The 24,225-nt window shown below is 33.2% G+C and overlaps 1 protein-coding gene across 1 annotated transcript in view; it reads right to left on the bottom strand.

Annotated features, from left to right (window-relative positions):
• Positions 1–15,443: 15,443 nt before the first annotated feature.
• Positions 15,444–24,225, bottom strand: part of LOC148609057 (uncharacterized) — a 99,506-nt gene continuing 90,724 nt past the window's right edge. Inside the window, exons 4-7 of the mRNA XM_088596234.1 lie at positions 19,883–19,996; positions 19,160–19,327; positions 18,305–18,420; positions 15,444–17,839 (exon numbers count right to left, since the gene is read on the bottom strand). Of these exons, the coding sequence (XP_088452360.1) occupies positions 18,361–18,420; positions 19,160–19,327; positions 19,883–19,984 (330 nt within the window). The 5' untranslated portion in view covers positions 19,985–19,996 and the 3' untranslated portion in view covers positions 15,444–17,839; positions 18,305–18,360. The remainder of the gene's footprint in view (positions 17,840–18,304; positions 18,421–19,159; positions 19,328–19,882; positions 19,997–24,225) is intronic.

Consider the following 24,225-nt stretch of genomic DNA (forward strand, 5'->3'; position numbering starts at 1 on the left):
TTTAATGTCTGCCTGGTTTCATGTATAAAATCTAATTTTTCAAGATGAATGCTTTCATCTATGGTAAGATCCCTTTAGCACATGCGTATGGAATTTTATATCACAACTCATACGTTATGCCAGAGCTTGTGTTAACTACGCAGACGTTTTTGTTTCGTGCTAGATTTCTTACAATTAGGCTTCTGGAACAGGGTTATGTTGCGACAAGTTTTAAGTCATCATTACAGAAGTGTTATGGTCGTCATCACGAACTCGTGGATCGTTACGGTGTATCCAACTGCGTCTTAAATTATTTCTTTTATTTTCCTTTATTTTTTTAAAACAAATGTATACTATTGCCCACCAGCCATGTCTCGGTCATCATCCCTGTATCAACAATAAGAGTATATATCTTAACATAGATATCCATCATAAAATCAGTTCGACTAATATGCTCATCCATAACCGAGTCACGACCATAAGCTTTATTATTTTTACGATTATTAACCGCTTTCATAATCTCTTCATTAGATACAAAACTCTACGTGTTCGTTAAATACAGTTGTGATCACTTATAACCTCTCTTCGATCATGTCAGGATTCGCTGTCATAGAACAGTTCTAAACTGTCAGAAACTGTTCTGACTCGTTACACACCTTGTCAGAGTCTGTCAAGACAAGCTCCATCATAGTATGTCATGGGCCCTGACACTATCCTGTCAGGAACTGTTCTAGATAGAACAGATACGTGGATTAGCAGAGTTCCTGACAGATTCTGACAGTCATTAGCTCGAGAATACTTCTCTGACCGAATTACATACAGTGCATGCACGTGATTACGAAAAAAGGCGTAGCACCCGAATCCCGATTCGTACGACGAAAAGGAAGCCTTATGTTTATGCAGAACTTTTATACCTTTATGGAACTTTAAAGTGCTCACACTCATATACAATTTGCAAGAATATGACATTTTTAAAGAATTTTGACTCAAACTAATATGTCGCAGCCACCACATGATATTTATATTGAAAAATTTAGCATTTTAATTATTAATTTTACACCCTCATGGAAATGAAAAGTGCTCGCACTCACACATTTTACAAGAATATGACATTTTTAAAGAATTTTGACTCAAATTAATTTGTTACAGCCACTATATGATAGTTATATTGAAAAAATTAACATTTTAGTCAATAATTTTATAACCTCAAGCTAATTTAAAGTGTGCACACTCATATATTTTGCAAGAATATGACATTTTTAAAGAATTTTGACTCAAAATGAAATGTCGCAGCCACCACATGATAGTCATTTTGAAAAAACAATTAACATTTTAGTCATTAATTTTAGACCCTTAAGCAAATCGAAAGTGTATACATATGCTGGAATATGACATTTTTGAAGAATTTTTATTGAAATAAAAGTGTCACAGTCACTTATATGAAACTCACATTTTTAATTTCTACATTTTCTGCATGTAAGATCTAGACCATGTAGGGAAATTGGAACAAACTCATAAACTTAAACTTGGTCAATCTTAAACTTAGTGAAAATTACCAAACATCTGAAAGTTATCTGTTATGACTTTTACACTCAGAACAGAAACATAGACTTTTAATTTTATAAAAAGTTGATTTAATTAATATCACAGTTGTATGACAGCATTGAAAAAATATAAATGTAAACAATGATATTTTTTGAACGATTGGTGAGCATGACTGAACCGTGATCGACGAAAATTGGGAAATGAACAACGATCGAGTTACTGTGGGATGATGATCACGACGATTTCTACATATAATATTGGAAATTCCAAATAAATTTTAAAATAAAGATTTTTTTCCTAATCGAGTTAGCTAATTTACATTAGTCACACCGTTTTATTTATTAATCGCAGACTTCCTGTTCTAAATTACATGTACGTCACACAGAATAGACAGATTTAATGTCGGGAACTGTGCAGGGGTATGATAGTTTAGATCAGCTTTTCGTATTTTTCTTGTCATGACCCAGGACAGTTTCTGTCCGGATCTGTCAGGGAAGAAAGCAAAATGTGTCCTGACCCAGGACAGCCTCTGTCAGACCCTGTCAGGATCTGTCAGGGTTTCTGTTCTATCTGCTGTCGTAGAACAGAAATCCTGACAGATTCTGACAGAATTTAAGAGAGGTTAGAACTGTATATCGTTCAATGCACTTCCATCGACTTTATTTTCTAGCTAGATTAAAAAAAAAACAAAAAAACAAAAAAAAAACAAAAAACAAAAAACAAAAAACAACAACAAAAAACAACAACAAAAACAAAACACTTTTAATTATATATGTCAAGGTAATCTCTACTTGATTAACAATCCCTGATATCAACATACTTAACACTTTTTCAGTCACCAGTATCCGGGGTGTCATGGCGGTTGGTTGCAAAAAAAAACCGCTTAATTGTCCGAAGCACCTTAAATCAACCCGATGTTTATTTGATTTGATACATTTCGTTCCTGTGTGGTCCGTGTAGTTCTTTTGTGTGAATTGTTTGCCTTTCAAATAATCTGTTGTTTCTTTGAGAATTTGCAAGGATTTCCCCTCGTTTAACTTTACAGTATTCCTTGTATTACACCACTTGGTAGAACTTGACTCTTTACGACACGTTTGGTTGTTCTATTATACAACTTTATGTTTGGATTAATATTATTTTATGTTATTGTTTTTAATGTAGCTAATGATATGTTACTCTATAACACTCATGTACATCATCCCAATATAATTGTTTTTTTTTTCTTTTTTTCTTTTTGGTTTTATTTAAACTTCGATATTACCCTCTTTGTAATGTATGACATAAAATCAAATCATCCTGTTCTCCGCGAGCGACTGTCTTCAGTACACACTGACTGTACGATCTTTGCTTTCTTTTTTATTGTTGAGCAAATGATAAAAAAAAACTAATTCTTCTCTCTTCACTATATAATATGAATGCAGTGTATTTGTTTTGAACATGCTATAATTAACCGTCTATTTGACGAATAAGAATTGGTATTTTAAACAAAATCATCTCCGAAATGTTTGAATGATACATTTCTCCCTCTTTTTGACGACTTAATTCTTATTCCAGCACAAACTTTTAACACAATTTCATTACCAAAATATAAAAACAAGAATGGTATATAAGCTTTATTATGATAGATATACTAGTGTTATCGCAAACAACGCGATAAGTGCCGAGGAAACTCGATTTGTCTAGCGATGTTAATACCGAATGAAAAATCATCGCGTTGCAAAATTTGAAGATTTGTCAACAATAACTTTCTGTCTAGTTGATTTTATCCTTAATGTGTTACGCTTTGTCAAATTTCAGAAAATATTGTACATAGTGTTTTCAATGTGCGCGGGAACATTCCGATGCTTAACATCGTCGGTGTGCGACCCAGAATGATAGCAGAGGAAGTTAAAGTTCCCTCAGTGAGTCGTGTAAAACAAATACCACATTTAAGTGCAAAACTGGATATATATGGATTGATAGCACACAAAACGGTAATTACACCAAGTAAAAAAAAAGCTGATAATTAGCGGATAAGTTAACACTGTGTTATTAAAAATTCTAAGGGATTTTAGAGTTTATATCCACAGACAGTCACATTATCTGTTTGAAGCAACGCTGTCAGCTTTATAATGAAGAAAATGAAAGATGTAACAGATACAAGGAAAAATTCTATCTGTTATAGTGTTATTTAAATACAAATAAAATGTCATGTTCATACATATTTTTGCTAAATCTCTACTTAAAGACGTTGCATTTAAAGGATCATGGCCATGCCTGAAACTTAAAAAGAGTTATTCATTCAATGATATTAATCAATTTATTACAGTAAACTGTTAATACCATCTGGTGCAACATATTATTCTTACAATTTCCTTAATATAACATTTAAACGGATGTAAGTAGATTAAGGCATGTAGTGGGTGATATCTACCATATTATTGCCCTAATTCGAGGGATTTTAGCCGGAAAATAAAGTTAATTGCCTTTTTGGCAATATAGTATGAGACAAAAAGCTTGTCTTACACGAAGAAAAACATTTGGAATTTTCCGCCGCTTGATTCATAAATAACATCATAAAATGATCTACAATAATATGAACTTATTGACATGCATTTAAACAATGGTGTGTCATCTAATCATGTTAAAGGGGTTGATATGAAGCAAGTAAGCATAACATGTAATTTTATATGTTGATACAATTCATAGCAAAAAACCTTTTATTCATTTTGTAATGATATATTCATATGTTTGGTTTACCAGACAATTATTTACAAATGGTAATTAGCAGACTAATTTTTGGTGCAAATAGTGTTTTGTGGTTATAGATGTGACAAAATCCTGAAAATGTTAATTTTAAAAGCGCCGTAATGTATTTATAAAGAGTGATCAAGGTAACCAAGATTCTAGAAGAAATCAAAAGAATGTAATCCAAGGACAAAGACCAAAAATGGAAAACAGACAATCACAACAAACATAGAGTAACACAAATGAAAACATACAAAGTAACAAAAGTAAATAGGCAACTCGGACTATACTAAAACTGGGAGCATGGACCTGGTGTACCGGTAGTGTAAACGTCATCTATTTTTCTGGAAACACTCGCCAAGTTGCTAATAAAAAGGCAAGTCCGGGTAGACGAAAGAGGAAAGGAAAACTATGACACGTTGAATAAATCAGTTTTCATGATGACGACCATAAAACTTCTGTAGTTATGACTTCAATGTTGTAGCAATATAACCTTGTTCCAGAGACCTAACTGTAAGAAGTCTAGCGCGATACAAAAAGTCTGCGAAGTTCTGGAATAACGTTTCATATGACACAACCATTTTCAATATTCTATAAACTAATTATCTAGACAACTTTCAGACGTTCTGAAACAGTTGCGACTAGAAATTTAAAAGTGACGAAAAGTCATTGAAAGAAGAAATACTTATATTATTCTTATCCCTAATCTCCAAAATACGATGGCACACAAAAAATAAACAATTTCCGTTTTAGTAAAGTATGCTTTAATGCTTAAAATATGCATCAATAAATCAATATTGTTGTTTAAAATTGATTTGAACCTTTTCATTCTGGACTAAGTACCATGAGATACCACAATATTATTTACATAAAAGACACAAAATAACAATTTCACATTAAAATAGCAGGTCCGGGTGTTAAAAGAATAGGCCTGCAGCAGCGCTAAGCTTGTCGTAAAAGGCGACTAAATAGTGCTCAGAACCCTAACCGGAGGCTAGGGAGCTCTGCCCACAGAGTAAATGGGATGTGTGCCCCAGGTGGTGGAATGGGGTACCCCTGGCGTGTTACATGCTGGGATTGTCAGGCTATAATACGGAAAACCTGACTGCAAATCATAGTGGTGCACCGTGTTGGAAAAGATGCCACGTTCCTCGCACGTTAAGGAACCCTACTGTGGTATTCTCCCAGATTAGGAACCATAGTGCTCCGCCACAGGAGGCTAAATTGCCCGACCCTACCCACCTCTCCCTATTTCCAGTGGCAATCAAAATTTGTCGACCCCATTGTCGTCATTGTGTCTCATCCCTATTTCATTTCATCATCATTTCATGTTCATTTTATCATCAATTTCATGTTCATCGTCTGAAAATAGCTGAACTATTGCTGTTCGGACGTTAAACCCCAACAAACAAACAAACAAACAAACACACTAAAATACAACCTCTTATGATAATGATTTTTTTTCATAAACTTTGGTTAAAATTATTTTAAAATTTTAACAAAAGCCAGCCACGTAATCAGCTATTTATTGTAAATAAAGTAAAGTACTATACTGTAATTGATAAGCAAAAATTGATTTGAAAACTACTTGAATATTTGAATGCAACTTTGTTCACGCATGATCATTTTGTATTGTTTTTGGTTATTTACTTTTTCAAATTAGCGCTCGTTTGGATGTCTTTTTCTAGGATAAAGATGTACAAATTAAGACAAATACGTTCTGTTTGTGTCAGATTCATTAAAATGCAAATATATATAAATGAAGAAGCCCAATATGTGACATTCCTACTAAAGCAAAACCGATGTTATTCTGCCGTACTTCTTCAAAAAATGGTGATCGTCATGTCACTGTTGAGATGCACACTAATAAAGTACATGTGTTTTTGTTACTGTTTGGAATCGTAAGTAGATCCAGTAGTGAATGAATCATTATTGATCCACAAGGTTCTGAAGGATTTAAAGTAAATAAACATAAAAACGAATATGACGAATTGTTAAGGCCATAGACAAAAATATGACAATTTCTTGTTAAACAAGTGTGGCAGAACTGCTTGATTTATGTTCCTTGATTAACTTATTTCAGTTTAATTACTTTTGTTGTGTTTTGAGATTTAAGTCATTGATAATTTATTTAGATAATCTAAAGATACTGAAAATGAAAATAAACTTTATCCAGGTTGATATATTTTATAACAGGTATTCTCAGACATTGAAGTATTATGATTTATTATTCACCTTATCAATGAATATTTATAGATTTGAATAAGATAACTTTGCCAACTTTTCATAATTGTCTGAGGACTAATTTCTAGTCCAACATTGCCAATAGCCTAGCTGTTCCAACATGGTTAGTGCAACTGCCACATACCTACCTCACTTGAAATGAGATTGCTCCATTTTGATGACTTCTGTATGCAATAAAGTATTTTGTACTTGGGAAATAAAATGTATTGCTAATTGTATTGATTCCTTTACATTCGACCCACTTTGCGCTACAAAGCTTTGCATTCGTCGTCCCTCTTATAGTCAATCTAAAGTTGGTATGAATTGTAATCTGAGTCTGCCGAATCTAAAGCAGTAATTGCACCTGCTACACAAGTAATAATTGACTATTTTAATGCATAAAACACTTTTCTAATTTAGAAAATAACAGAAAATGGTAGCAGATATAAACAGAGCCATGTCTGATACGTTGGGTGTGCATTGGTTTATCAGATAAACTCCACACTTCAGTGTAATCAGAAATCAACACAAGTCTGTAGCATTATACAATTTATAGAGTGCAACTTAATAAATAGGGTAAGCGTCCTATGCTTTTCAAGAAATATCCGCCGAGTTGCTCATAAAAGTCAAGTCCGGGGTAGACAAACGAGGAAAGGAAAAATATGACCCGTTGAATAAATCAGTTTTCATGGTGCTGATGGATACATCATAACGATCCACGAGTTCATGATGACGACCATAAAACTTCTGTAGTGATGACTTCAATCTTGTAGCAACATAACCCTGTTCCAGAAGCCTATTTGTTAGAGTTCTAGCGCGACACAAAAAGTCTGCGTAGTTTCCACAAACTCTGGCATAACGTATGAGTTGTGATATGAATACTCCATACGCAGTTGCTGAAGGGATGTTGCCACAGATGAAAGGAAAGTTGACAATTCTGAATGAAAAGCCGTCACGTTTGTCGTGAAGTTTGGTCAATAGTTTTCCTTTACCATCGATTTCTAAGTGTATGTCAAGATATGAGGCTGCCTTACAGTTTCTGTAGTATCCTTCATCTCAAGTTCTATGGGGTAGATGCGATGTATCAAATCCCAGAAATTGATCAAAACTTGTTAAACCGGTCCCACTATTCCTGGTCATATATCCGAAAACAGCCATGTCTTCCTCTTTATCTAGAATACTATTCTTTTGTCCAATTACGTTTGCATATTTTCGCTTAACTCTTTTATTTACATTCGTCTTTTCTCTACTTAACTTAGTCTCATTCTCTGCCTTTGATAGAGTGTGTGTTTAGCAATCTGTTTTTTTCCTTGGGAGTTTTATTATCCAATTCTATTTCAGTCTCTTTTCCGCGTGTATCATTATCTTCGGTCATTGTGTTTTCTTTTTTAGTTTGCTTTGAACTTCAACTAGCTTAATTGTCTCCCCATGGTCTTGTTTTGTTTTCAGACGAAAGACGATAATTAATATACATATAATCTGAAAAAAAATTACTACAATACTTTTAGTGGTACCTTAGGAAATTCAAAAAGTTCTTTATATGTGTATTGTCAAAATCATCGTGCAATGCGTTGTAATTATCATTCTGTAAGGTATCATATATTTCCTTATTTAAATATGATACGAAATCGAATGTCCTATTAACCAACATACTAGTATCACTTTGCGTCTTATAAAATTATTCGTATGCCAATTTTGATGATGTGAAGATTTCTCTTAACAGTACCACAGATACATGTTACTTGTTATTACTTCAAATTTGAAAGGAAGGTTTTATGAGTATGCATCATCATTTTATAATAAGACAATTTAATATGTGATCTTCTTGTTAATCTGTTGTTTACATTGAATTCAATAAGTTAACACATGAGCATAATTGAATAACATTTAGTTTAAAGTTAACAATCCCTAAATGTCAATAAAATGCAGTTTGTGTTCTGCTTAAAACTTGTTCATTTTCGTTATCTGTTTTACTAGTAAGGCGGTTTTCTATCCGCAGGTAAAGAACAAAGGACAAAACGACATAACCAAATATCAATGATATTAAAAACGCGAAACAATAACAATTAAAACACCGATAAGTTATAGGTACCATAGATGCCACGATATATTGTTACTATAGTAATTATATCAGATGAAAAATTGATAAATACCTCTGCAACAACAATCGCCGATGCAAGAACGAAAAATGGGTAACTATATGTGTTCTTTATTCTGTCTTCTATAACATCATCACACCCCTGTATATATACAAATAAATGCTGTTTGTTTCATGATCGTTTTATATCGTGCATTGCCACTATTGAGTGTTTGCTTAAATGTACTGATAAGTCGCGGAACTGTAATTTTTCATCAAAAAGGAAAAGCCGAATAAGCAATTATATCAAGGGAGTTACATTGTACAGGTGAACAATAATTAGGATTACTACATCAGCTGTAAAAACTGTAAAATGCATACAAAAAAATTACGATTTCAAAGTTAGGATACAACTCACGTGCAGCTTAATATATTCATGCACTTGTTTTTTCCATGTATTTTGATTATAATGCTGCCGCCGAGCAGTTAATTAAGGAAACGTGTTTAGGACATTTACTTGTTGCAGTTCTCGACATAATTCAGCATTTATATCCGTAATATTAACATTTTTCGCAAGAACTGGAGATAAAAATGCGATAAAAATGCATACAATGTGACTTCGTCGATATAATGTTCCAAAACATTAATATATATTGCTATGAATTATATTGTTTATATCGATTTATGTTATATGCAAATACAGAAATACTGCAAATATTCTATATCGATATGTTTTTATTGATTTGTTATTGAAAAGTTTGCAAGTAGTTGCAATGAAATGGCGGGTAATACTACCGAACTGATAAAATCTGGGCAGTAGTCAAAAGAAATAGTCTCAAATAAAGTATATAAAACAAATGGCAATATCTGCGTATAAATCGGAAATTTGGAAATCACCGCAAAGAAATAAGTAAATATGTAATTGAAAGTTTTGAATACTTCTTTGTTACTCCTTTGTTACTGGATACTCTCTCCACTGATCAAAAACGAGAAATACTTATTTTAATTCCTAAGAAAGGTAAGGATAGAACCCGTTTTATCAATTTGTGTCCATGAGAACATTTGAATGTAAATTACAATTTTTAATCCAAAGTAATTGCACATAGGATGAGACCTAATTTGCCTTCCCTTATCAACCTTGATCAGACAGAATATGTAGCTGATCGCTATAAAGGAGACAAACTCCGTCTTATTGCATAGACAATTTTTTATACTCAGGTAAAAGATAATCCTGGTCTCATCTAATTCATTGATTTTGAAAACGCCTTCGACACGGTTGAAAGGAGCTTTCTTCAAATGATTTTGTTATATTTTAATTTTGGTGATGCATTTAGAAAATGGGTTTAGCTTTTGTACACTGATATTTTCAGCTATGTCGTTAATAATAGACACAACTCAACTGCTTTCTCAATTGAAAGAGGAATGAGACAAGAATGTCCGCCAGTGCCAGGCTCAAATCAATCAGAGCGGGACACAGACGCGCAATCTATAGATTCCTGAGGACGTTTGACGAAATCAAAGAGCAAGAAATTGATAGTGCCGACGTTAATAGACTTTCAAATAGTCTTGATGCGCTGAATAAGAAACAGGACGTCTTACGGAAATTAGATGAAGACATCGTAAAACAGCTCGACGATGAAAATATAGAAACAGAAGTAGCAAACACAAATGAATATGCGTTCAACCTAGGGTAACATATTTGACACTAAATGTTAATGCTTATGCATTTGTCAAGACAAGATCCACCTGTTGAATGCATTGATGAAAATCAGTCACAATTTCAAAGTACACATCATAGTCAGGCTTCTATTGAAGAAAGAACCTCACAACCACAATATTCAGGTACACATCAGCTTTACGCTCCAAGTTATCCAAATATATCAGAAAATCGTCATTTCTACAGTTTTGCCGGGAACACAATAAACTGCCCAAGTTAAACCTTCCTGCATATTACGGTGACATTATTGAATGAAATTCGTAAGGTGCTGGCAACAACACAAAATAAGACATAGATAAATGCAAGTATTTATTGATATCTAAGACACAGTCATTAGTCCCCGTCAAAATAACGATCGAATGGAAATATATATATGAGGTCTGCAATGTAAAGGAAGACTTGCTAACGTTTGTTAAGCAGGAACCAATTAGTTCAACAAGAAACATAAAACGAAAAGTCTTGAAACAAGTATAAAAAATCGTCGACCCACTGGGACTCATTCAAGAGTTATGGGGAAAAACCGACTCGAATGGGACTAGCTATTGTCTCTAAAACTACCTACACGGAGAATGCGAAAGTTTTGACCTACCACGTTCTTTTTTTCAAGGGAAATCAAGCAACACATATGAAACATTGCATATATTCACTGATGCAAACACTAAAGCCTATGGCGCATGCGCCTATTTAACTACACAAGACCAGATTAATTTAATAATGGCAAAAAGTAGCACCGGTAAAGGATATGCCTATAGCTCAGCTAAAACTTATGGGAGCTGTAGTTGGAGCCTGACTTCTAGAATTATTAACGAACAGCAATAGCGTAAAATTTAGCAAGGTAGTTATGTGGACAGACAGTCAGATAATACTACAATGGATCCATGAACAGAAAACGGTTAACAAATTGTGAAGAACCAAGTGAAGGATATTTTAGCGTCAACAAAAGACCTCACATGGAAGTACTGCCTTACAACATCGAATCCTGCTGATCTATCGATATGAAAGACGACAAACTTGCACTAAACGCCTTCTTGTTCAAAAGACCAGAATGGATAACAAGCCAAGAAAAATGGCCAGTATAGAACGAAATGCTAACTCAAATATAGTAGAAGATGGAACTCAAAACAACATACAACATAAACATTGCTTTAAAGACTTTTTATATAGTAGATGCTCACTAGGGTCTTAGTTATGAACCATCCCTTTTTTTAGCCCAGTTTTATCGTCATAGAAATCACTTAAAGAATTATTCCCGCCCACAAATGCTTTTGAAACCTGTAAAGAATTTATTTGGTTAGATCCCTACAACAAGATTGAGCAAAAAAGTGTTTTTTTTTTCAGTCATGGGTTTCTAAAGGCATACAATTCATTAATGATATTGTCAATGATACAGGAAAATTCATGTCTTACAGAGATATAAGTAAAAAACAACTATGACATGCATGTGACATTCATAGATGTACTGTCCATTTCACAATAGATATCAATTAATGATGTGTAACAAAATTCTTAGATATTTCAAACATAAACTTGTTTTCAATGTCTGGTCTTTGTCCCTGGATTACATTCTTCTGATTACCGCTATAACCTTGGTTCCCTTGATTACTCTTTCACACCACTAGGTCGATAGCTCTGCTGGTGGATTTTGTTCCCGAGAGTATCATCAACCCAGTAATACAATTTTTAAAATTAATGGTTTTAACAAGAGGAATGAAAAAAAAACTGGCTCGGACGTAGCCCAGTATAAAATGGTCCGAACCTGACAGCAGATCGGACACACTGTTGTCTTGTAAGTAAGTGGTGTCTCCAGATGGGAATCTTAGCACACTCAAATCAGGTATGGAAAGTGCCCAACCAATTCAACTAAAAGTACCCAATCACACGTTCAGTCTGCAGACCATTTATTCCAGTACAAATATTCTGACTATTTTAAAATTATCAAACCATGTTCCATCACTTTAAACGATATATTTGACTACAACGATGACGAACCACATTCTACCATTATAACCGACCCTTACCTCTCCAGTTCCCTTACAAACAAAACCTTCCATACAAGAAGTCACAATGACTTCAGTTGCAAATCAACAAACTTAATATATGGATTAGAATGCAACTTATGTGGTTTAATATATGTCGGAGAAACGCGAGAACGATTAAATAAAAGAATGTGCGGTCATCGTTCGGGAATTAACACCACCAAATTCCCGACAGTTTATCAACACTTTAATCAACAAGATCATTCAATCCTTTCCATGAAAGTTCGTATTTTAGAAAAAAAATTACCATCCTACGAACAGTCCCGTTCTAAGTAAAAACTATTGTGGGGAAAGAGAGGAGTACTGGATACACAGACTAGGTACTACAATACCTTACGGATGCAATGACAACATCAAAAGTATAGGGAACCTTTCAAACCAATATAACAATAGCATAAATGTGATGAATTTATTTGACAAAACTCCAAGACGGGAAAGGAGTCATGGCCATCGCCACTATACGTCACCTAAGTTACATGATGTCTCCTTAGATGGTCTCCTTCCTTTCATACAAAAACCTCTTGGACTTCATCACATTAGAGCCATACTTTATTCCATACCTCTCACTCTACTACACTCCCTCTACAAAACAAGTCTTGACACTCTTGTTTCTGACCCCACCTCATCATTATACAGAATTGTTGCCATCATTTTGGATATTGGTTTCCACAGACTCTTTAAACCAGTTTGTGTGAAAAGTCAAGATGAAGAAAAACGATCATTTCTTCCACTACCGTTTGTCAACAAAGGTATAGATACAATTAATTTGGCTAACATCCTCCATCACAAAAACGTTACCAACAAAATTCCCCCATATTTCAAAGACAAATCCATACCAATTATTTCATATTCCTATACTTCACTCATTGCATCAAACATTTTCAATTGTAAAAGGCTATTGGAGAACCTCGAGATTGAGGACTTCAAAGCTAAACAACCTGACTGTTCTTGCAAAACCTCTCCATGCAAATATGGTCCTTCTGGTCACGTCGTTACGGGAGATTTAACCATTATCGAAAACGAATCTTTGCGTAATATCTTTTCTAAAGATCCCAAGTACCGTGAACCACGCTCCATAAATTGGAATTATAACTTTAAAGTGATAATGGATGCCGTCGAGGACTATGAAAGAAAATGGATAAAACGAGAACAAGAAGATATTGATTCTCTGTCAGAGTGGTTAAAGGCCGTGAAGTCTTTAATTTTGAAACGAATGAAAGTAGGTCAATGAGTGCCAAGGCTACATCAGTTTTCAAAGACCCCAATGTAGCAAAAACATTGTCTACTATACATGACAAATATGTTGTCGTACCAGCAGACAAAGCCCAAAACAACATCGTTTTTGTCTGCAAACCGTTTTTTATCCAATGTTTATTATAAAAGGTAGACGTAGAAAATAATAGCAGGGATAAGACCTATACTGCTACATCTCTCTCCAACGAAGAGATTGTGGAAAACCATAAATCTGTGCTATCCTTTTTTGGTCTCTCTACCAAGAACGATGATTGTGATTTACCTTCTATGTACTGGATTCCTAAACTCCAAAAGAATCTACACAAAAAAAGTTTCATGGCTGGATCTGCAAAATGTACCATCAAACCTCTTTCAAAACTTTTAACTTCTATACTCACAACTGTCAAAGAGGGTCTGCAGTCCAACTACAACACGTGTTACTCCCGTAGTGGTATTAATTCAATATGGATGCTGAGAAATTCGAAAGATCTTTTGGAGACAATCAGTTCAAGACTATTATCTGAATATAATAGCATTAAAACCTATGATTTTTCAACACTGTATACTTCTATTCCCAATACTCAGTTAAAATCCCGACTTAAAAACATTATACATCGTTGTTTTTCCAAAAAAAGATGGTACACGTAGATACAAATATATAGTTCTTGGTAGAGATTCCTCATACTTTGTAAGAAATAATTCCAAATCATCTTCCAAATATACCGAGGAAAATGTTTACAAAATGCTGGAATTTTTAATCGACAACATATTTGTCCAGTGTCAACAAACGGTCGGCATTCCAATGGGAACAAATTGTGCTCCTTTACTTGCTGACCTATTCCTTCACTCTTATTAGGCTGACTTTATAGCTGATCTGATCAGAAAGAAAGAAAATCGTTTGGCTGATCCTTCAATCTCAGTTTTCGCTATATAGATGACGTATTATCTTTAAACAATCCTAATTTCGGGGATTGATACATCGCATCTACCCAAAAGAACTTGAGATAAAGGAAACTACAGACATTGTGAAGTCAGCCTCATATCTTGACCTATACTTAGAACTCGATTGTAAAGGAAAACTATTGACCAAACTTTACGACAAACGTGATGACTTTTCATTCAGAATTGTCAACTTTCCTTTCATCTGTGGCAATATCCTTTCGGCTCCTGCGTATGGAGTGTTCATATCACAACTCATACGTTATGCAAGAGCTTGCTGAAACTACGCAGACGTTTTGTATCGCGCTAGAACTCTAACAAATAGGCTTCTGGAACAGGGTTATGTTGTTACAATATTGAAGTCATCACTACAGAAGTTTTATGGTCGTCATCATTAACTCGTGGATCGTTATGATGTATTCATCAGCACCATGAAAACTGATTTATTCAACGGGTCATATTTTTCCTTTCCTTGTTTGTCTACCCAGGACTTGACTTTTTTTATGAGCAACTCGGCGGGTGTTTCTAGAAAAGCAAAGGACGCTTACCCTACCGGTGCACCTGGTCCATGCTCCCAGTTTTTAGTGGAATCTGAGTTGCTCATTTGGTTTTGTTACTTTGTATGTATGATTTTAGTTACTTTATGTTCTTTGTTGTTTATGCCTGTTTTCCATGTCTGGTCTTTGTCCCTGGATTACATTCTTTTGATTATCGCTTTAACCTTGGTTCCTTTGATTACTCTTGAAATAGTCGAAAATGTCTATTTATAGGAAAGACATAATAGAAAGTTCTCAACACAGGTTCACATGTATGTCAGAAAATCTTGATCCATAGAGAATGAAATCGCTGTAGTATCAAAACATTGTTTACTGTTTTGTAACTAATATATGTACCAAATTCACATAACTTGTTTCATTGAGATATTTATTTTATTAAATAATTTCTTGTATTATATAAACTATGGTGTTAAACAACAAAAATATAATAAAAGATAAAAAAGAGCCTTCTTTTGCAATGGATTTTTTTAGGATATTTTTGGATAATTTAATTTCAGATGTAATATGCTTTCTGATTAGATTAAAAACATTTTTCCATCAGCTCATAGAGTAAACTTTGAGATATGACTGTGACGTCATCAACTTTTTTGCTGATTTACTCCTTAAATTTTGATATTAAAATTAAATTATAAGGAATGAATGTTTTATTTCGTTCGGTCTATTTCGAAATAATCTAAATGCGCGTGATGCGCACTTAAAAATAACCTGCTACACAGATTATTAAGAGAGTACCACTTGATTGAAGTTATTTCCTCATATAAGTCATTCCTAAAATACATTCGAACCCAGGAAATGATTTCACCTATAATGTTGATATCACTTCTATTACAATAAATGAAAAACAAATTAACACCAATTATTTTACTCAGCAATAAGTTTAAAATAGACAATACGAATGTAGAGCACATAAATTTACTATGGAAAAATAATGAATAAGTCAACAATAACGGCATTTAAAAGGTAAAAAGGAACTACATACAAATAAACTATAAAGAAAACGTAGAAAATAAAGAATATGGGCCCAATTCTCAGGGGCAAAAAGTATTGAAAAGAAAACTTACAACTGCCAATCCGACTACATAGACAAGCTCCCTTCAAAATTGATCTTGGTCATTGTGAATAAGCATCAAGTTCAAGATGAAGAAGGATAAAATGGTAACCAAGTTGACGGAAAACAATTGAAAATCGGGTTATGGTGACTAAATAATGTGAGCTTTGACATTTATTCCAAAGAGGTGGGCAGCCTGGAAAGCTGATGTTGTTCTAGAAACTTTCGTTGTTTTTCGCCTGAACATGTTTCGTCTATCGTGCGTTTAAACGCACCATAGGAGCGTTCGTTAGCGTGCGTTTAGGTATCGTATGTGCGGGAATCTTAAACGTCTCATGGAGTGTAAAAGGTATGATAAATGAGAAATCATAAGGTTAACATATCGGCGGGATGACCGTAACGAAGAATCTCCTTTTTCTAAGGATGACCGTAACGTGTGGCAAGAGATGTCCGTAACACGAGAAACAAAAATATTTCGTGATGAAAGTTGTACTTTACCATAATGATAAACGGTGAATTAATTTCACTGAATTATGTTAAAATTGATATACTTAATAAACTAATCCCAAATGACTTCTACTACAAGCGGTGTTTTATACAAAATACTAAAAAAATTGCAAAACTTGGACCAAACATCCTAAAGGTAGCAGCAGAACTGCAAAGTAGCTCCATGTTAAGTAATATAGAAACATTGTGATAATATACATGTATGGCTGCCGCATAAAGTAGGCAATATGGTTTGCTGGCATACGGCAGGGTGTGTATATGTGTGCGTACAATTTCTAGTTTCATAATATAATTTTATGTGAGATCTAAACTGTTATGAATATAATCATATAGGGGAAATAAGCAACTGCTATGATGAGAAAATAGACACAAGAGGTAAACATTTGTTCAAATGATATGGGAATAGTTTTTTGGTTATTCAACAGATCCATAAATTTACTTGCTACAAATCTATTGGTTCAAGGTAGTGTAGTGGTATGTAATAGCGTCAAAAGGCATGTTACGAAATATACTAAAAACATTGAAATCGCCGACTTTCTACCTTTTGACCGACATTATATATTGCAAACTTATAGATCAATTCAGTGACTATTTTACCCATATCAATATATTTTACGATATTTTGGTCAATAGTTCGTATTTCGTATCAAATAAGCCCTTTACGGTCATCCCGTTCGTCAGGCTCTTGTTCTGTTACGGTCATCCCGCATTCTTCGTTACGGTCATCCTGCCGATATTTTTACCTTGTAATTTCTCATTAATCATACATTTTACCCGTAAGCGTCCCGCTTTAGATATCAAGGACTAGCCATATGTCATATTAGTTGTGTTGAATAACTTGAACAGACAACTATACTATAGAAAATATTCTCAACCGAATATTCATCCTCCATTTTGGGATGCCCGTAACGGCCATTATGGTCATCCGCTTTACCCCAGAAAATTAGGTTACATAGAAAAGAACGTAAAGAACAGAATGTATAACTAAGGTAGTATGCACAATTTAACATAACAGTTGCTATAGGGTCCTGTTTACTCATTATCAGTTTCTCGGTTAATTAATCTGCCAGGAATATTATCATATGAAAAGTACCTTTCATAATGTCGCTTGCAAAATGATATAGCCCATGATAAAGCATCGCGGTAAATACTTTGATAAGCAACACATGTTCTTATCGTTTTGTTTCTTCTTTTTCCTTAGTATTAGGATGGAACGCAATTGAGTATTCCTTGTTTTAAGATATTAGCAACCTGCAAAGAAAGGCAAATTATTTACATCGTGTAAATTATATATAAGATGTTGATATTTAGATCTTACAGGCATACGTGCATTAACCAAGCGTAATATTGTTCTTGGCTCAAAATAAATAAGACCTCATGTTACCCTCAAATAAGATTTTAGTAGACACATATTGTGTTTTAGTTCCATTGTACTGTATATAATTCATAAGTTTAGTTATTTTTACATACAACGCCTGTTTGTGATGTTTGTGTTTGCAACACAACAAACCTAGATTGTTTATGCGCACGGCATGACATATGCAAATGCTAAGCTGCTTAATATTTTAAAGGAATTATACAGAAAAATGTTTCAAATTATCAACTCGCGCTATTTGATTTTAATATCAAGACAATGCTCGTTTGGTATCATGTTGCAATTTGATAATTTGAGTTGATATTTTACGATATTTAACTTTCATTCATAATGAAACATACAGGTATCCAGGTATACAGGTATCCCATAATCACACCAAGTGCTATCTCTGTCAAGGTTATTTCCAGAAGACACCCATGTACATCCTCGTCTTCAATATAATCTCCTGGTTACAGGTCTAAAAAATAAGAAACTATATCTTTCATACACGTCGTTAACGGTAGGTCATACTTATTATCTAGGCATTCTTTTCACTGTTTACTGCCAAATTCGAAGACCATTGTAAGTTTTCAATCTTAAACGGTATATTAAAAAAAATCTAAATTACATACATATCTAAAGTAGTATTGAATCTAGAAAAAGGGGCGCGATCTGTAAACATGTTGTATTGAAATGAAATAATTTCTGTCGAATAAGAATTTAAAACTAGAGGATCTTTAAAAAACCATGATATCATAAAAGGAGAGGTGATAAGTGTGTTTTAACGTGGCGGCCATATAAAAAATGATACACATATTTTTTTTATTTAAAATATCTTTCGAGTAGTTTTTATTTGAACTCTAAGTGGAAGATTTCAAAATTGTTCTGCTGACAAATTAAGAACGATTTCCGACGACTCTAGCTTAATACAATGCTATCGATTAAAGAATATAGTTAATTTTGCTTGAATTCAGAGCAACTTGGAACGAATCGAATACTATTTTTAAAATACTTTATCTATGATAATTCTACATTTTTAATGACGATTTTGGATGATATTTCTAAAATAATTTCACGAAAACATAATTGGTTATGAAATTTGAAACAAGAGTAACAGGGAAAATGTTCTAAATTTATAAAGAGAGAAACATTACGCATGAATGAATTATTTTACAAGCACTTATATATTTCTATAAAATATTTATCGTTATACTTACATCTGTCTTGAGGCCACCACACCCTCCAAAATAGTAAAGATTATTTCTTGAAGTATAAGCTCTCCATGGATCAAGTTTGCTTTCATGAGCGTTTATACAACAGTAATAATAACCATAGGAATTAGATGATGAATAATCATTCGAGTTATCAACTCTACAACACTCCAGCTACAACATATAAAACTTTGAAAAGACAATAGTCAAAGGCATTGTCCTTTCATTGACCGCAACAAATCAGAAGTACTGACTAGAAAAAAGGCTCTACAAAGTACTTGTTTATAAAAAAAAAAATAATAATTCACGCGCATTCCTTCAATTTATGTTGCTTCATTGTTTAAGTCTTATTTAAATTTGCATTTTGATGAGCAATTACCTGTGTTGTACAGAAAATAAACATATGCAGATACGGTTTTATTACTTTATTTTGAATTCTTAAAAATAGAAAAAAAAATGATGCGTATTTAATTACTACTCCAATTTTTTTTTAATTTCAATTTAATAACGATTTTAATTTTTGCACTATGGAGAAAAATGGCTTTTGTAAAATTGGCATAAAATGATTTTTCATTTCATCAATGATGGTTATGTTTCACCTGGTTTTACAATAAAATCATAATAATTAATGCACCAGCATTTTTACAAACAGAAATAACATTAATTATTACTCACATACTAATACATGTACATATGTCTACATGATTTTAAAGGCAGTTATTTACTTACAGTCATCATCATAGTGTTCCAATGAATTGAAATTGCATTAAATGGATTAGTGGAATCGGAATCATAGTATCCATTTTCTTGCATTTTCAGCTGATATCTCATTTTGTCATTTATCTATGATGAAACAAAAAGACGATGTCTTTAAACATTGAATATAGCCGAGATAAGTAATCCCATTGCTAAACAATAATCATATTGAAATTTGTCGATGTGGGTGACATTTTGACCTCAAAAAAGTTTTTATGTAGTCACTCTGTAAAGGAGCTTTATGTAGATGCTATTTTGTTATATATTACAAGTAAGTATATGAACATTTTTGAAATTAATTTGTAGGAAATCCTGTTTAAAGATAACACTGAAAGAGAATAAAAAAATAATATAATCCAAGTATAAAGACCATGGAGAGAGGGAAACCACACATAATAAAGTACATCAAACACTAACGAAGAAACAAAAACAACTAGGAATTCACCAAAAACTGAGGGTAGGGAGCAGGTGCACCGGTAGCGTAATATTCTACTGCTTTTGTAGAAATAACTGATGAATTACTCATTAAATATCAAGTCCGGGGTACACGAAAGAAGAAAGGAAAACTATGACACAGTGAAGAAATCGGTTCTCATGGTGTCGATTGATGCACCGTAACGATCCACGAGTTCATGATGACGACCATAATATTTCTGTAGTGATGACTTCAATCAACAGTAGCAACATAGAGCCTAAGAACGATACAAAAACTTACGGATTCACGGCAAACTCTGGCATAACGTATGAGTTGTGATATGAAAACACAATACGGAAGTGCTGAAGAAATGTTGCCACAGATGAAAGGACAGTCGACAATACGAAATTAGAAGTCATTGCATTTGTTGTATTGTTTTGTAGTCAGGTTTTTCAATCGATTTCTCAGTATAAGCCAATATTTTGTACTGACTTCATAGTGTATGTAGTGTACTTCAGCTCACGTTCTTTGGGTTGATGCAATGTATAAACCCCAAAAAAACGTGTTATCGATGTAGCGGAAACTAAGTTCGAAGGATCTCCGATGTTCCTTCTTTTTGGTCAAATAAATTTTAAACACAGCGAGTAACAGCGCAAAATGTATTAACATTATAATGCTTATGTTTTTTGTTTTTTTTTTTTTTTGTTTTTTTTTTTTAAATCGCGTCCACCAAACTGGAAAACTTGTTGTCGGTCAAAAGTTCCGGCTTTTTGAAAATATTTTTCGGTTTATTTAAAAGATTATGTTTTTTTGAGGTGTATGTTTGTTTTCGATGTCTGGTCTTTGTCCCTGGATTAGATTCTTTTGATTATCGCTATAACCTTGGTTCCCTTGATTATTCTTTGACATGGTTGTTTTCAAAGTATTAGGAATCTGTATCAAGTAATACGTTTCTTCATTTGATTTTACTACTGTCTTTTCTGGAGTAACAATGATGTATGTTTTGGAGTCGGGTTTTTAGCTGAATATGGGGAATAGTGGTATATATGGTTGCAAAAATCATTGGTCTTGATTGTATTGTATTCTGAAAATAATCTAGTATTGAGGGTTGCCATTAGAACTTTCGTATTTTGCAGGATCCACGTTGATACCACTACAGAAGTAACAAGTGGCGTGGTAAAACTGAAAATCCTCTTTGACAGCTGTGAGTATGGAAGTTAACAATTCGATAGACGTTTGGTAGTATTGAAAAGCTAGCTATTCAGCGTTGTTTGTATATATTACATGGAGTTTGGGAAAACATTAAATTGCCGAATACCTCTAATGAGTCAGACGAACGCGTAGTACTGGACAGCCACTAAATTCCAACCGATACTTGGATGTCGTGTAATAATAACAGTTACATTAATCAGTTAGAGTGAAGTGTATCAAAGACTTTAAAATCTCTGGACAAAAAGATTACTTAAATAATATATATATATATATACAACGTCTCAGAATGTGACGACTGTATTCGCTACACTGCTCCATCGGATCAAATTGATACAGGGAAGATATATAAACGTAAAGAAAGGTCTGAAAAATTCCCAACGATGTTAGAACTGTCAAATTTGCGATGCAAATTTTTGGTCGTTCCCTCCGCGGGACTCGAACTCATACCGCTGTGACATCTATGGCAACACCGCCTGCAGGAAGTCCAGCGCCCTAGACCACTCGGCCATATATATATATATATATATATATTTATATATATATATATATATATATATATATATATATATTTGCGCCTTTGCCGTTTTGGGAGAAAAATTTTACTCAAAATATATGACTTTAGGCGAAACTTTGATTTAGGCGAAAAATATGGTGTCGCCCTTATTTTCAAGTGTGTAATTTAAGTTCTTTTACATGTTTTTATGCCTTTTCCTTTTGCATGTGAGTACCCAGTGTGCCAATTTATAACATATCTTAACCTGAAACTGATTTAGTCACGCGTTTCGATTTAATGCCCTTTCATCTGCATACCTGCCTATATCGTCAATACGTGAATAATCGTCGTTGAGCGAACTTTACAAATTCATTAATTTCTTTCTTATTTTATATATATATATTGTAGAGACAGTTGTTAACCGATGTAAAATACAGAATCACATTTTGGTAATGATTTTTTCCAAATAAACACAAAAACAATAACATTTTATTAAACACATAAAGTTTCAAAATGTAACATATACTTTTTGGTGCGTATATCGGATTACAACACAATTTGATTGGTTGGAAATATCTAACAGACAAATGACGTTTAGTCCTTATTTGGACATAGAAATTAATAACAAAATTTACTATAATGTACTATGTTGACCTAGTTAAACAAAATTTATAAAATATTGACGTGTTTTGTTTACACATAATTTGCTTTTTGTCCTTGTTTTCTGACAACAAGATGTTATGTCATAGATATGTTACACCTTCTAATAGATACAGAAAGAAATGTTGAAATAATCAATAACGAAAGGAATGTCATTAAACAGTTTAATCATCAAACTGCATAGCGTTTTGATATGTGAAGAAGTAATTGAAGAGAAAGTTTGTCAAAATATTAGCTACTTCTGTCATATAAGATAAAGATATCTTAGAAAATTAATATTATTCTCTATCAAGGCTACCGGAGATGACAGGTGTATAAATAAACTGAAATATTCAACCAATTGCTACATTGCGGGCTTTGTAGGAGTCCATTGTTTAGTAGGAAAATTCTCACTTTACTAAATAACCACGGAGAAAAAAAAACTTGAGATCGATGACTCGGTGTCGTTACAAGCAGATTTATTGAGGTATTTATGAATCACAGGGGCGTCGTTTACTGTCGCATTACCATTACTGGTAACGTATAAGAGATACAACAAACGATTCATAATACTAGGGTTGATACAACCCGGGGATGTATATGCCTCTACTTTAGATAACTACGTATCAGACAACGATCCTTCACAAGTTTGATTGAAAGAATTTCAAATCTTCTGCCGTTCCCAATATAAATGTAAATGGGCATTTGTATTTAATTAAGTTTTTTTTGTTGGAATAAAAATCTTGCACTTATTGCATTCCAAACTTCTTTAATTCTTTTTTTGATTTGATGAATAAAAAAATGTAATACTGATCAGATAGGTATAATCAATAAAGTATTCGCTTTCCACAAATATATCAGGTATGATATCAATTTGAACAATGGCAAACACAATTTTATAGGATCGTTTTTTCGATTTATGACTGATAAAATTCTATAACCAAGGCTAAACATACATTAGTCGTTGCAGTATATGTAATAAAACATTTCGTTAAGGGTTAAGTATTATTTTGGTTATTGCATGTCCTTCGTTGTTTGTGTCTGTTACTGATGTCTGCTTTTGTCCCTGGTATACATTCTTTTGTTTTCTGCTGGAATCTTGGTTCTCTTGATCACACTTCCTTTTGAACCAGAAAAATATCAAATTCAAGTCAACGAATTATGATGTTGATTGATAATCGTTAGGAATGTAATGGAGAAATAAGTAGGATAAATTCCCTGATCATGTTTTGTAATGCATTATTATCAATGTATCAGACTTTTCTTGTTTATTATTCGAGTTTTCTTGTAAGGCATACTTAATAAATCATTCGTCTAAGCTATTGGCTTAGTGATGACAACATTAATATGAAAGAATCATTTTTGTTTGTTCTGATTTTTTAAAATATTATTATTTACAATATTTGTATAGCGCCAATCTAAACTGCATTTATTCTAAGCGCTTTACAGCATATAAATGATACACAATACAAAGTATGTAGTAATCAACACCTAAAATTATACAAAAGAAAATGAAAGGAGAAATATTTTTTCAGAACAGTAATTATGTATCTTAGA

The sequence above is a fragment of the Perna viridis genome, chromosome 8, assembly GCF_037379345.1.
Source record: "Perna viridis isolate PV_CMFRI_1.1 ecotype Kerala chromosome 8, ASM3737934v1, whole genome shotgun sequence".
Classification (NCBI taxonomy): Eukaryota; Metazoa; Mollusca; class Bivalvia; order Mytilida; family Mytilidae; genus Perna; species Perna viridis.